The 15949-nt window shown below is 44.1% G+C and overlaps 1 protein-coding gene across 1 annotated transcript; it reads left to right on the top strand.

Annotated features, from left to right (window-relative positions):
• Nucleotides 1-838: 838 nt before the first annotated feature.
• On the top strand, nt 839-14880 carry LOC135539170 (signal recognition particle subunit SRP68-like). Its single transcript, XM_064965008.1, has 16 exons — nt 839-1241; nt 1588-1654; nt 1769-1897; nt 2117-2312; nt 2580-2662; nt 2963-3072; nt 3289-3371; nt 3607-3747; nt 9039-9137; nt 9384-9445; nt 9681-9834; nt 10841-10935; nt 11185-11314; nt 11956-12031; nt 12229-12281; nt 13196-14880. The coding sequence occupies exons 1-16, from the start codon at nt 1154-1156 to the stop codon at nt 13421-13423; spliced, it is 1794 nt and encodes a 597-aa protein (XP_064821080.1). The 5' UTR covers nt 839-1153; the 3' UTR covers nt 13424-14880.
• The last annotated feature ends 1069 nt before the right edge of the window (nt 14881-15949 follow it).

Below are 15949 nucleotides of genomic sequence, written 5' to 3'. Positions count from 1 at the left end.
CGTTCTCTAATTCTCTCCTTCTCTCTCTCGGAGGACCTGAGCCCTAGGACCATGCCCCAGGACTACCTGACATGATGACTCCTTGCTGTCCCCAGTCCACCTGGCCGTGCTGCTGCTCCAGTTTCAACTGTTCTACCTTATTATTATTCGACCATGCTGGTCATTTATGAACATTTGAACATCTTGGCCATGTTCTGTTATAATCTCCACCCAGCACAGCCGGAAGAGGACCGGCCACCCCACATATGCTCTCTCTAATTCTCTTTCTTTCTCTCTCTCGGAGGACCTGAGCCCTAGGACCATGCCCCAGGACTACCTGACATGATGACTCCTTGCTGTCCCCAGTCCACCTGGCCGTGCTGCTGCTCCAGTTTCAACTGTTCTGCCTTATTATTATTCGACCATGCTGGTCATTTATGAACATTTGAACATCTTGGCCATGTTCTGTTATAATCTCTACCACATAGCCTGGTTCCTCTCTAGGTTTCTTCCTAGGTTTTGGCCTTTCTAGGGAGTTTTTCGTAACCACCGTGCTTCTACACCTGCATTGCTTGCTGTTTTGGGGTTTTAGGCTGGGTTTCTGTACAGCACTTTGAGATATCAGCTGATGTACGAAGGGCTATATAAATAAATTTGATTTGATTTGATGGTGCAGGAGTTGATCGGGTCAAGGTAATGGAATGGCGTCTTCGGGTTTTAATGAGTCGAGGATTAGTGTGAAGGATGTTTTTATTTTATTTTATTTTACAAAGTATCATGTATTTATATTATAGTCCAGTTGGAGGCGGTAATGCAGCATATCGGAAGCCACCCGCCGTTACACTCAGAAGAAGAAGATGGTGGTGTACGCAATAAATTGGCAAATGAGAAAATGCTCACTGACAGGGATGTAAACGAATGTGTGCAAAACATTTTAGAGAAATTAGCTTTTTGTGCGTATGGAACATTTCTGGGATCTTTTGTTTCAGCTCATGAAACATGGGACTAACACTGTTACGTTTATATTTTTGTTGAATGTTATAAGCGTTATTGGATTGTTTTGAATCGTGTATTTCGCTATTGTTGCGTGTCATGTGTATTAAAACGTTGTCGCTTGAGTCTACTTCCGGTGCATTTTTTCGGGTCTGTTTGGACGTGTGCTACTAGCAGAAAAATGGCCTCCGACAAGCAAAATGAAGGGAAAATATTACCTATGGACGAGAATAAAGAAAATGCAACGGAAGATGGAATCGGACTGGAGGGTATCCTTTCTAAAGCTATACAGCTGACCCGGGACCAATATTTGATTTAGCGACACCAGTATGTTTTGGTGGAGGTGGGCTTCCATAACTAACGTTAGTTGGCTAACGTAATGTCGGAAGGCTAGCGCTAAGTGTCATTAGAAAAGCGGTTTACAGATGTCATAATATTGCTAAAATCATGTGTATTTAAGTAAATTAACATTGCCAACTTGCTACATCCATCACATAATTCAAATCCACTGCTAAAGTATAGCTACTGTGGCTTTTCTAATTCTTCACTGTGTATGTAGTTAGCTTTAGGTTCCTGTGTGAATGTAGTAGACTGGCCCTTAACGCATACTTGCAGTTCTCCAGATCATCAAGGATTCCCAGCAACAACATGGCTTGCGACACGGGGATTATCAAAGATACAGGTGAGATGGAGGACTGGACCATGGCAGTGAATGGGTGTTTGACAACCACAGATCATACCTTATGGTTGGCTTATAGTTTCACACAATTCACCCATGTCTTTCTCTCTGTCCTAGGGGATACTGCTCCCGGCGCTTGCGTCGTCTGCGCAAGACCCTGGGCTTCAAGTGCGGCAACAGGCACAAGTTCACTGGGAAGAAAGTGACTGTCGAGATGCTTTCTGACAACCGGTACTCTGACAACAGGTAATAGTACCCGATCCCATTCTTACAACAGTATTAAAGTACAACTGGATTTACAATCCAAATACTTAATGCATGATACCTGCCAGCAACCATCATTCTGTTCTAGAACTACAATCAAAATACTCATCATAGATGGAGTGCCCAGAGAGGCAACAAAATAGCGGCCCGCACAAGTTGGCCCAAGTCCCTTGAATATAACAAATCCCATTCCCCTTTTAGGTATCTACTGCTGGTACTGATGGAGGCTGAGAGGGCGTGGAGCTATGCCATGCAGCTGAAGCAGGAGGCCAACACAGAGCCCCGCAAGCGCTTCCACCTGCTGTCCCGCCTGCGGAAGGCTGCCAAACATGGAGAGAGGCTGGAGAAGCTGTGTGAGAGCCCTCGTGTGGATGCCAAGACCAAACTGGAAGCACAGGTAGGCTACTTTCCCTATTGTTTCACCTTCATTTATTTCAACATGGGGTTCAAATGCTGTTGAAGTGAAGTAACAATTTAACTGAAACTAATATTTGAAGACAAATATTTATCAGTTGAGGAACCAACATTATGGCAGCTGGGCATGTCCATGGCAGCTGGGCATGTCCTGGAGGAAAGGGCACTTCAGGGCCCTGTCTTTCTAACCCAGCCAAAATAGCTGCTGGTGACCTCTGAATTAATAATAATGAATGCAACTTGTCTGCAGGCCTACACCTCCTACCTGAGTGGTATGGTGCGCTTTGAGCTGCAGGAGTGGAAGGCTGCCACGGAGGCCTTCAACAAGTGCAAGTGAGTCTGACCCCACTCTACTACCGAAATGCCTAAAGTGTGGCCCCTTTTGATTGCTGAGCTTTTGATGGAGAGTATTACGATCTTCATTTCACATGGGGCAAATGAGGCCTTAGCAATGTAGGCTACATTGTTTGTTGACAGATGTCAAGTTGTCTGATGTTAACGAGCGGCACCTAAGTGTAGGCGTATGCTTAACATATCCAAAAGCATTCAGCATATAGCTGTATTCTCGGACCACCACCTTGCTACTTGTGAACTATAGAAAATTCCATGTAACTGTATTGTAACCTCCCTCAGGACAATCTATGAGAAGCTGGCCAGTGCCTTTACTGAGGAGCTGGCAGTGCTGTATCACCAGCGTGTGGAGGAGATCTCGCCCAACATCCGCTACTGTGCTTACAACATCGGTAGGCGACACACACAGCCCGTCGCTCACATTGACAGTGGATTGCACTTTTCATAAGCATTCACACATGCACACCTCTCATACCGAGGAAATCACACACAACTGTGTGTTCTACAGCTTCTCTTTCCCACACCCTCGCACCGACCAAGCACCCTCACACAACCCGTTCCCGTTCAGTTGACTGGTAGTGAACAATCCTACTCCCTTCTGACCCCAGGTGACCAGAACGCCATGAATGAGCTGATGCAGATGAGGCTCAGTGCAGGAGGAGGAGGAGGCATGATGGCTGAGAAACTAGAGGTCAGTGTGTGTGGTCCCTCTCACTGTAAAACACATAGTAACAACTACTTTACTACTGGACTCTTTAGTGTAGAGAAAATCCATTTGTTCCCTTTGTTCCATTGTCCATACTGTTATACCCCTTAGGCAATGTATCGGGTCTGTGTTCTATCTTTTTCAGTAGTAGGCTAGTGTGGATGTTGGAACAGACCTGTCTTATGTTGCATACTGTTGAATGGTTGTGGTATTGTTCCAGGCCCTGATCACACAGACGAGAGCCAAGCAGGCAGCCACCATGAGCGAGGTAGAGTGGCGAGGCCGAACGGTGCCCGTCAAGATCGACAAGGCCCGCATCTTCCTGCTGGGCCTGGGAGACAACGAGGCCGCCATCGCCCAGGTCAGTGACCCTACCAGGGGTCTAGTCACATTTTCACGATACTGAGCCAAGCAGAACTTGACTGGGCTGGGCCTGGGTTTCGCATCCTCCGCAGTTGCTAGAACTGTGAAAAGAAAATGTCAGAGCCGGCACAGTACGGGTCAGGTCAGAATGATGGTGTTAAAAGCAGGGTTCGACATTAACGCTTGTCCGGGACAACCAACAACAAAAAGTCGGACAAGCAGAATATAGATTTAAGTTGTCTGACTAGACAAATAAATAATTCACACATCAAAATATCGAACAATTCCTCAGGTTAGAAGTAGGTCCTTCCCAATCTCTGCAGAGCGCATCGGAGTATGCTCATGCCTGTCAATGCAATAATTAGTCTTTCAATCACCTGCGGTTGCAAGCTCCGCTTTTTAGATCACCCTGTGCATATTGTTTTGTTCCAGCAAACCGGGTTCGTACTGTCATTAGACGTGTACATTACCTGTGCCAGTGGACCGTTGTCCGAGAGAGACATTGCAACAGCTGCAGGTAGCCTTTTAAAATAATGAGACAACAGACTAACCAGATGTCCAGTTTAAAACATATTGTATAGTCGTCTTGGTAGTTAACCATTTATCTATTAGCATGTGTTAGTGTCATGTCCCAAACCTTCCAGCAGCGCCCTGGTGAATAACTTGTTACATGGCCTTGTGAGCGTTCATCAACTGCATAGTTGTTGAGCGGCTGCGTTAATACACCAATGCTGCATACACCGGTTGCAAAAGCCGTCTCTTTGGGAGCTGAGACATAAATCTGACACTGTTGGAAAGCTGCGGTTTCCGCTCTATTCAATATTGGCCAGGTAATTCTGACATCTGTCAGAATGTGTATGAACCCTGAATAAACCAACTTCTTCTTTGAAAGTGTTTCTTTGCTTCTTAGAACATGCATATCAGTCACCTATTTTGGCCTATGGTGGTACAGGGGGGGGCAAGTAACTTGAGCTTTCAGACAAGTAAAGAGTCTGTCCTACAAGTAGCCAAAAAAACCTGTTGATGTCAAGCCCTGAAAGGGGTTTCGCTGTCTTGCTTGGACACCTCTGCTTCGTAATGGACGAGTGGGATGAAGCTGCAGGGCCGGTAGTTAACTTATGAGCCGCATGAACAAGGATGACTTGTGAACTAATGGAACTAGAGAAACTGTTGGTGAACTAGGGGGCCAGTGAACGGGGGTTTAGTGGTGCAGCCTAGCCAGTGCTCGATTTCTATAGCGGTATCAAACTGTTATCAACCAGTCTGTAGGGAGAGGTTATCCTCAAGGCAGGTCAGGAGTCCAACGGTGGCTATCATCACATGTAGTTCACCTTGGGTCTCAGTAGGTGGCGTTCGCTCCACTACAGCTCTCTGAAAGGTGTCTATTGTCAGACTCTTCTTACCTTCCCTGTTGGGCTTACTGTAGGTCTACCTCTCCATCCCTGCGGACACACCCGTCACACACACCTACACTAGGCTCTGGCATGTTGCCACTCGTGCTGTCAAACTGCATTCTCTGCATAGCAACCCACACACTCACATGGCTACACCCATCAGCCCTAGTCTCTATGGACAGACTAGCATCGGAGCTAAATGGTTATCAGTTTGGGAGTGGGACCATCATTTGTGTTAGATGTAGCAGAGCATTACATGTAATTGTGTTTACACTTTTGAAGTAAGGCTGAATTTGGGTCTGGTCAGAAATTCCCCTCATGCCTGTCCTCAACCGGCTGTACCCAAATGTGCTTTTTGAGTTGAGGGCTAACAATTTATGCTCTTCAGTCCTTTATTGATATGTTAGTCAATGATTCTGTTACGTTTATGGGAGGTACCATTTGATGTGGGGAACACAAGGGTTCAGAAACAGTTGGACCATAATACCTTTCCCCCTATGGCTGCCTCTACTTCTACACTCCCCTGTATCTACCTCAGTTGTCTAAAGTTATGGCCCATTTTTATACAGAGCGATTGGTTACGTCTGCTATACCAATCACAACCCTCCTTTTACTTGTGTCGTTGCACATCCTGCAAATCACCAGTAGAACGTGATAATTTTGAATCCAATTTTACATTCACTCTGTTGGGTATGCTTACGAACTCTAAAAGAAGCAGAGTTCCCACTCTGGAACTCTGATATGCCTGTAGAGTATATTATGTTCAACAATTATATAGAAAATCAAAACATTTCAATATTCATGTTTATATATATTTCAATATTCATAAAAGTATGACCATTAAAATACTACTCTTATTACAGAGCAAGCCATAAAGCTTCATTTGACTTTACAAATGAAACTTTATGGAATCTTAAAAGGAGGCCTAGGTAAGGTCAATGTCATATGGCAATTTTAATTATTTTATATTTCACATTTTTCTGTCAACAATCATTCATCCATAGGACTTCTGTACATTACATTTAGTAAAAATCCCCCAAATCATGTTTTTTTTTTTTGTCGTCGTCTGGGTTTCGTGTGGGATCCCTCAACCATTCCAACGGAACTGCCATTTAAGGCCATGCACAATCCCTAGGGGACATACTGAAGAGGGATGCACCATCCCTCCTTTCTCTCCCTCTATGAAAAGCACAGAAGATACCAAACTGGTTCTCCCAGTCCTGTTAGGGGCTAGGCGTTGCCAGGGTGGTGGCACGAGTGAATGTCTCACCACAATACACCCTCCCCACATGCTGCATGGGTAGGAGTGAATGTTACTTCATAGTCTGCCCAAAACCAATTTGTGTTAAAGGGCAACTCTCATAAATGTTCAGCCTCATTTTCATTATCTCCAGCACAATACCGTTGTTTACATATGTGAAAATGGTGCATTTCTACGTTTTGTCGAACAATATATAATGTTAAGACGTTCTACCCAATGATATTATCAAAAGTTTCATTTGAAAAACACTGATTTTCAAACAGATTAGTGATGTGGGGAGCAAGAAAATACCATCTCTCTGGCTAGAAACTCGTTGCAGGTTTTTAAAATGTGTATATATATATTTTATCCTAACTTGTGATGTCACAAGATATGTTTCCATCCAATTGGTGACAGATTTTGATGCGGATATTCCAAAATCCACAAAACTGACTTCCAGAAATCAGTGTGTGATGACGTAGTGCACACAATGTACTTTTTCTCTTAAGTTCATGTAACTAAAAAAATACTTTTTCAATGTGTTTCCAACGCGTTTTCAACTCGATAGTTTTGTCACAGACTGTTGCGTTAAATAGCAAATGTCCCTACTCTGGTCAGATACAGTGCGTAGGGCTGGGCGTTATCCACATTTCCAAAGTCCTACTGTTTCTGTACTGTACTGGGGTATACGGTCTTCACGCAAGTGCACACAAGGGGTGATATGTAAGGTTTTAAGTAGTTATACATTTTTTGCACACACAGCAATTTAGGCAACTGAGATCTTGATCATGGAAAGGATTAAATGTCTCTGCTGTAACCAAGAAGCTTGATCTTGACTTCTAGCCACTAGATGTCAAGTTGGCAAACCAAATGCATAGCTGGAGCCCGTAGCTGGATATCATTTATTTGGCACGTATTCAATATGTATTTATTATTATAAGCAGTGGCGTAGCATGCACCCTCGTACATAAAAAACAAACATTTAAACAATGTGGGTGCGTGCTAAGCCACTGTTTATAACCAAATCTAAGATGTGTCAAATTATATCCAGCTAAGGGCTCCAGCTATGCATTTGGTTTGCTTATTATTCTTTTAAAATGGTATTCAAATACCGCCAAAGCCTAACAGTGCGGGTAGGCTACTTAACATAATGCCGCTATTAAGAGCGAGGAATATCTTTTATTGTCAAACGGCAGTCAAGCATCGATCAGCATGTCACCAGAATAAGACCCTCGATATTTATTGGAAAGGAGCATCAAGATCACCACCCTGTGAAGTTCATCATAAATGATTTCATCTGTAGCCTAGCCTACTAAACTGCATTGTTTCCCGGAGTTGTAGTGGGAGGAGGACGACTCCAATATGATTATGTCTATTTGTGCTTTAAGGAGTTTCCACCACCATTTCTCAAGTAATTCATCTTACCGACACACAAAGATTCCACCGTGTCGAATGAACGTTGTCTTTCGGCATTTATGAAATTGTACTGTAACCATCGGTTTCCATCACAGCTGTTGTGATTTAAAAAAAAAATGTTATTTACATTATTTTACTCGCATTTCTGGATGGAAACGTGCTTAATGATAAGCATTTTCTTTAGGACGTTTTTATATTTTTAACTCCAGATCCTATAAATGTGCTGTTTTCAAGTATGTGGTACTGGTATGGTGCTGGAGATGATGAATTTGAGGTTTTAAAAAAAGGACAATTCTGCCACTTTTTAGTGTGGAACGCTCCCAAATCATTCCCCGCCATGTTTTAGCGCTTTAATGATTGCTTAAGTGTTTTTGTCAACTAAAGCGAAGACCCTGGCGAATCCTCAGATTTACTTTGTCTCACAAGCATGTACACCAATTTGTCAGAGGATAAGATGCGGCAAAATAATTTAAGATTGGATGGATTTGTCAGCAGGGGAATATATAACAAACATATTTTATTAGCAATTTTTTCATTTAATATGGCCACTGCTAGGACGTTCTAACTAGGACATATGAGTCATTGACGATACTGTAATATTTCTGACTCCCTCATCTTCTGAAATGACTGACATTTTTCATAAACAATATAAATCACAACACTTGGCTGCCTCCCAAACCTACAAGTTCGCCTACTGTAACGTACACAATAAGCCTGTGTTACATCTTGGTGTCATGAACAACCAGGCTTCTCTTTGACATCAGTCCTGAGCTACAGTAACTCTAGGAATTTACCTTTTACAGGAATGTCTACAGCAACCTGCTCTGCTGCGTACGTTTGTCTCTCCCAGTCACAGCCTTACCCAAGACCTACTTGAGCTTTTACGCTAATATTTACATTTGCATGATTTAATCTGATTCGTACTGTAAGCAAGGCTCCATTTCAGGCAACCATTTCAAGTATGACCACGTTTGAGTAAAATGCAGCCGTAGCTATTTTCATGGTATTTCAGCTGTTTTGTTTCATACTGTTTCATATTATCGCACAAAGAAATACGAATCCCATAACCCAGCATCAGTACCCACAGGCATAGGGAAGGTCTCTCTTGCTTATGCCTAGTTTCCTCTATCCTCATGTCCTTCTCAATACCCATTGGAGAAGGTCAGGGGAGGTATCTATGGAATAATGAATTCATATTCTGTGTCAGATTCCTACTGGATCACCATTTGTCGCCCACAGGCAGCCAATGAGGAGACCAAGGAACGTCTGTACGAGACCCTACTAGCCGAGTGCAGAGACACCATCCAGGCTGTGAGAGAGGAGCTGAAGACTGAAGCGGTAAGTATGACTGACTGACTGACACTGAAAAAGTTACAGACATGACAGTTAGGGTTACGAACCCCTGACATGACAGTTAGGGTTACGAACCCCTGAGCGGGGTTCTCGTTGATACTTGGGTTTACGGACCTGACGTAGTGAAGTTCATAGGATAAACAGTAACGTGAGTAGTAGTGACAAAGTCTGGTACAGTCCTTGACCCGATCTGTTTATGGGTAAATGCTCCCTGACTGTTCAACTCTGCAGAAGCAGCGAGAGAGATCTGATGAAGCCAGTGGCAAGGTGTCCAACCTGCAGTTCCTGCACAGGTAAGAGAGGTCATTCTGCCTGTCTGACATTTGTCAGAGGATGCAAGACGCATGGTGACCCCTATCTCCTCCCCGCATCCTCAACCGTATTAGAGGAGAAGGTCCGAGGTCCCTCCCCTCAGACTGTCTTCTCCGGTGCATTTTGATTAGATGACAAATGCAAGCAAATATGAATTAAGAGCCTACCTGTACATGGACTCAGTCTTTGACCTGTGTTTGTGCCCCCCCCCCATAGCTACCTGACCTACATCAAGCTGTGGACGGTGGTGAAGAGGAACGAGAGCATGGCCCACATGCTGCAGGCCAAGCTGAAGGAGCCGCAGACGGACGAGAACAAAAGGGGCCCTCGTCCCCAGGACCTCATCCGCCTGTACGACATCATCCTCCAGGTATAAACACACACCTGGGTCGTGTTCAGTAGCCATGAAATGGAAGACACCCGAGTAAAACAGGGCGATGCTACCTGAGGTTGTCCAGTAAACTGTTTTTATTTTTCTGTTAAAACGTTTTGCTGTTGTGCGCACTAATGAATACACCTCTGATAACACAACACCATGTCACATTACATCGTCATCTCTGGCACATTCCCAATGTCTGTGTCCTTGTTATCTCATAATGTTACAGTAATTGATAGTGAAACTGAATGGTTTGATATTTTCCTGCTTCATAACCACAAAACACCCAAACCACTCTATTTACTCAGCATACCCAGGATCAAGTCCAAAAACTATACTGAACAAAAATATAAACGCAACATGTAAAGTGTTGGGTTTCCTGAGCTGAAATAGAAGATCCCAGAAATGTTCCACAGGCACAAAAAGCTTATTTCTCTCAAGTTTTGAGAACAAGTTTTTTTTACATCCCTGTTAGTGAGCATTTCTCCTTTGCCAAGATAATCCATTCACCCAACAGGTGTGCAGATCAAGAAGCTGAGTAAACAGCATGATCATTATACAGGTGCACCTTGTTCTGGGGACAATAAAAGCCACTCTGAAATGAGCAGTTTTGTCACGTGACACAATGCCACAGATGTCTCAGGTTTTGAGGGAGCGCACAATTGGCATACTGACTGCAGGAATGTCCACCAGAACTGTTGCCAGAGATTTGAATGTTCATTTCTCTACCATAAGCCACATCCAACGTCACTTTAGAAAACGTGTCAGTATGGCCAATCGGCCTCACAACCACAGACCACGTGTAACAACGCCAGCCCAGGACTTCCACATCCGACGTCTTCACCTGCGGGATCGTCTGAGGGGGTGCCCGCCACTCAACTCTAATGTTAAGCCCGTAGAAATAGGATGTTTCTTTCTGACTCATTCTATTTCTATGGTTAAGCCTTTACCAGTGAGTCAGCTTATCCCTGTTGATGTTGCCTCATGACTGTTTCTACAGAGTCTGGCTGAGCTGTCCACCCTGCAGGGGCTGGAGGAAGATCACACCTTCCAGAAGGAGGTGGCCGTCAAGATGCTGGTCTACAAGGCCTACAGGTCAGAGCTCACACGACGGAGGACACACACTGCGTGCACACACACACACACTCCCACAGGTGTTTCTTCATAGCCTTGATGTATAAGCTAGTAAAGAAATGGAGCAAGCTTACATACATACATGCACGCATGCACACACGCACACATGCACAGTTGCTGGCATAACCCCTGCTGTTCAAGTGTTTCTGAGCCGCCTCTGCCAGAACAGAAACATACACAGTCACTAACATCCCCCTCTCTCTCCCCCAGGTGTTTCTTCATAGCCCAGTCGTACGTGCTGGTGAAGAAGTGGAGCGAGGCTCTGGTCCTGTATGAGCGGGTCCTGAAGTACGCCAAGGAGGTCCAGTCCAAGGCTAAGAGCCTCAACAACAGCCTCAAGGTAACAGACGCTGACCCCTGACCAATAACCGTTGACCCCCTGACTGTGGCCAGTATGTAAACTTACATTTTTAACATGCAGGTAACTGCCAAAATAAAGGAAACGCCAATATAAAGTGTCTTAATAATAGGGCGTTGGGCCACCACGAGTCACAACAGCTCTAATGCACCTATGCAAGGCATCGATTCTACAAGTGTCTGGATCTCTATTGGAAGGATGTGACACCGTTCTTCCATGAAATTCCATCATTTGGTGTTTTATTGATGGTGGTGGGAAAATGCCGTCTCAGGTGCTGCTCCAGAAACTCCCATACGTGTTCAACTGGGTTGAGATCTGGTGACGGCCATGACGCATGGTTTACATCGTTTTCGTGCTCATAGAACCATTCAGTAACCACTCGTGCCACTTGGATGGGGCCATTGTCATCCTATGGGGGGCATAGTCATGATAGCCAAAATAATGGCCTTCCCAGTATTTTTTTATATACATGACCCTAAGAATAATTAACTCAGGAACACCTGCTTTTAATATACTTAGTATCCCTCATTTATTCAAGTGTTTCCATTATTTTGGCAGGTACCTCTACTGTGGGACTGTCTAAACGTGTCTTGGCCTAATGTATCTGTCTCCCTTGCCTAAAGGATCTGCCTGATGTGCAGGAGCTGATCACAGAGGTCAACGCTGAGAAATACTCGCTTCAGGCGGCGGCCATCTTAGGTGGGTACCTGACTTGCAATGGCAGCCATTTTGTTTCTATAGGGTAATAACCTTACCTGGGTTAACCAACTTTGTATTTGACATTTCTGCTTGACTTGTCATTGTTGTGACTTGACTGGTGTGCGTTTTATAAGATCTGAGGTCTCTGGTTTATTTTGCCTGTGTTATGAAGCTGAGGGTGTGTGTTTGTATTTTAGACACAGAGGATGCTCCTGAAGCACCCTCTCAGCAGAAGGTGAAAGACAACACGGTAAGAACGAACAAAGTTAGCCTCCCACATTAAAAACAAAGTCTCACAGCTAATCACCCCCAATGTGCTTAGCCCTAACTCTAACTTCTCATGGAAAGATTTTGCATGTAATTACAGTGTTTGGGTTTTTCCTCACGGGTTATTTGAACAGATCACCATTTCGCAGGTGTTGGCGTCTTTCGAGTTTCAGGAGGGGACATTCGGTAACTTGCAAAGAGAGTGTGGAGCTCCTCGTTCCGCTTCTTGTTCTAGCTTTTATTGATCTCTTATCGTTGACCCAGATCTTTAATCGAGCAGCTCACCAATTAGTTCTGTGTTAACGGACTCCTCGGTACCTCCCAAGTTCCAGCCGTGCCATTTTCTAGACTACTTTCAGATAATGGTGGAGTAAATGAAAGGTGTAGTATGTTAGTTGTGCAGTAGTGAGAGGAAGTGGTGTTGGGAATAGGAGTGTGCCTACCACGGATCATGCCTTACGTGGGCCAGCCTGCGGGGGAAGAGTACTCCCTGACCTGCCTCAGACAATACAGGACAGAGCTGGAATGCTGCCGAGCAGACTGATATGGAAGAACGACAATGTTTGGGTGATGGGTGACCAATATCAGGAGGCCTCTGCCAGACGTACTATGTGTCATTGTGTTATCCCACACAGGGTCGGGTTTCACTCTTAAATCTGTCATTGAAATGTCATGTTGCTGCTATCATGAGCAGTGTATGTCCACATGGCAGGTATTACGGTTGTTCACTACTGAACCTGGTGCTGGTTCATGAAAAATGACTTCTGCTTTGCATTAGAACCACAGCGTATGTTTTCTGCTAGCTGACACACGAGCCAAACCTTATGACATGTTCTAGTCATTTACATTTACCAGTCCCTGCTCTCCCTCTAATTTGTTTACCCCCCCTCCATCCAGCCTCTGTGTGAACGTCTGGATACCTTCCACCTGGACCCCACCCTGGTGGGGAAGCAGCCCAACCTGGTCCAGTTCCCCCCTGACTTCCAGCCCATCCCCTGTAAGCCCCTCTTCTTTGACCTGGCTCTCAACCACGTGGCCTTCCCAACCCTCGACGACAAGGTGGAGCAGAAGGGCAAGGGCGGCCTGACCGGCTACATCAAGGGCATCTTCGGCTTCGGCAGCTAAATCGAGTCCCAGGCTTCGGTGAGGCCTTCAGGTTGGAAGCAGCCATGGGCCCCCATGATATTGATAAACGGGCTGGGTGGGTTTCTAGAAAACTTTCTCCACCTAAACTGTGGAAATAATGTCTGTGTCTGGAAATGGTACCCTGTTCCCTTATGTAGTAGACAACTCAAAAGTAGTGCACTGCAAAGGGTATAGAGCGCCATTTTGAAAGCTACCAGTTTGAGACTTCCATGTTCTAGAGGTTTCCAGGCCCTGTGTTTGTTCCCTTCAACAACCCCCAACACACTTTACAGAGGGAAACAAAGCCAATTGACTTTTTTTTTTTTAACTCTTAAAAGCGCCTTCATGTACTCAGTCTCGATGTCAGTATACAGGAGGGAGAGGAAGTGTTGTATCAATCACTATCAAAAAGGACAAACTGTATAAATGCAGGCACACAGGGTAAATCCGCGACCAAGCCGTGATGTCTCATGACACTTCTGATCGTGGTCATACTGTCTAAATTCTGTCACCTCTGTATTGCCTCAACTGTCTTATGACTGTAATATCTAGATTGTGAGACAAGTTCTCAATATAGAGAATAATATATCTGCCTGTCTTGTCCTGCACGCTGTTGTGGCACCAATACATCTCTGCATGGTTGACAGTTAACGTCTAGACAAGACCTCAGGATTGAAATTGTCCTGTTAATTTCCTTATACAAGGGGTTCAGTGGCCAATAACTTTATATTCGGTCCAGGAAAGGACTTTATAATGTGTTTATATTCTCTAATGACATGATTTTAAATTGTTTTTAATGTAAGTTCTGTGTGTGACAAAAGACAGAATGACCTTTGAGGTCAAAGGGGACTGCTTAGGATTCAGTTTGGCCTCACCCCGCGAAAATCTAGGAGGCAGCGTTCATGAACTTCTGTCCTAAACAACCCTAGTATGTCTAGAAATATTGTTTTAGTACACACTACTTCATTGTATCAGTTGGCTCCTATTCCAACAGGTTTTAAATGGGAGGGAGCGGCACCCTTTCTGAGTGGCTAACACCTCTTCAGCTTTTCCAGTACCAAAGCCAGTTCTGTAATCAAGAGCTTTAGCTATTCAATGGACCTCCTATTTGCCTATGACACCGTGTTCTACAGGTTGTCAATTTACCTTCTGTCCTCTCTTCAATCTAACTCTTTGTTTTCTCTTTAATTCGGGGTTATATAAATCTTATACTTTTTATTTCAATTAATTTTTTTTTGTTTCCCAATGTTGTCATGTATTAATAAACAGGATTTGGGTGATGATGCGTGTTGGAATGGTTTCACGCATCATCACCCAAGATGCCTGAAAAATGAATTCTGTAAACATGATTTGAAACTGAAGTGGAGTATTGAAAGAGAAAATTGTGAAATGGATGATGAAATGGATAGTTTTCTGGCTTCTAATTAAAAAAAATGAGACATTTGCGGCAAACATGACCAGAGTTTGTCCTTTTTTCACTCATGCCTAACTTCTCTTGAACGTTTCAAGATGTTATAACTTGTCTTTTTGTCATTTTCAATCACTTTTTAGTTTGTGATTGATACCTACTTTATACTGTAGCTTAGCTTCAATTGACAACCTCAATCACACAGACTTTATAAGGCTGCTGTTTTTATAATTAATACTGTACGGGGGGTTTATGGCCGATATATCGCGGAGTGCCTGGATACAATTGGATACAAGCCGTGGTATATTGGCCATAAACCACAAACCCCGAGGTGCCTTATTGCTATAAATTGGTTACCAACTTAATTAGAGCAGTAAATGTTTTGTTATACTCGTTGTATACGGTCTGATATACCACGGCTGTCAGCCAATCAGCATTCGGGGCTTGAACCACCCAGTTTTATAGAAGTGCTTTCGTCACTCCTACAGAAGCCTATTAGTGTAGTTTCATGATCATAGGCTCTTGTGTCAGGTGTGGGTGTGTGAGCAGCATGAGATGCCTGTGTTGGGTGTGTGTGTTTTTTCCCAGGCAGGCGTACAGGTGCTACATGTTAACAACTTTCAAAGCTGATCAGCCTCCTCCCACCACCTAACGTTTTTTCTTTGATCCCTTATCGGTAACCAACAGTTGGACCTTCTACCATGCACACTTCAGACACCATGAAATCATTCTAACCTCGTGCTATGTGTCATTTTGTGTGTTTGATACTAGCCCACGATCAGGAGTCATCAGTATTATGAAGTACTGTTTGGTGAATCACTTTCCTTCTACTGTATACATCTATACAGGGTTATGCACGTCTATATAAAATGGCTAATCAATCCTACTGTGCGTTAAATGAGTTCATGTGGCACACCCCCGTATTAGGCTACATGTATTACACCATCGCTAAATTACACCCCTGTATACACAATCACACACACCTCTGTTTATTGTTTTCCCATGCACTCTTACTGCAAAAGTGTTGCCATAGGAACCTTGAGGTTGGCAGTTCCTCTAAGTTTCACCCATCTCTTGTGTTCCTTGTACTCCACCCAAACACCTACACATGTATGACA

The sequence above is a fragment of the Oncorhynchus masou genome, chromosome 5 (assembly GCF_036934945.1).
Source record: "Oncorhynchus masou masou isolate Uvic2021 chromosome 5, UVic_Omas_1.1, whole genome shotgun sequence".
NCBI lineage: Eukaryota > Metazoa > Chordata > Actinopteri > Salmoniformes > Salmonidae > Oncorhynchus > Oncorhynchus masou.
This window is presented reverse-complemented; position numbering and strand designations above follow the sequence as displayed.

Bases quoted from the DNA above. Each gene is read 5' to 3' on its own strand.
- LOC135539170 (XM_064965008.1), top strand. From the start codon at position 1,154: ATGGCCTCCGACAAGCAAAATGAAGGGAAAATATTACCTATGGACGAG. The intron at 3,073-3,288 runs GTAGGCGACACA...TTCTGACCCCAG, and splicing joins CTACTGTGCTTACAACATCG to GTGACCAGAACGCCATGAAT. The intron at 9,835-10,840 runs GTATAAACACAC...CTGTTTCTACAG, and splicing joins TGTACGACATCATCCTCCAG to AGTCTGGCTGAGCTGTCCAC.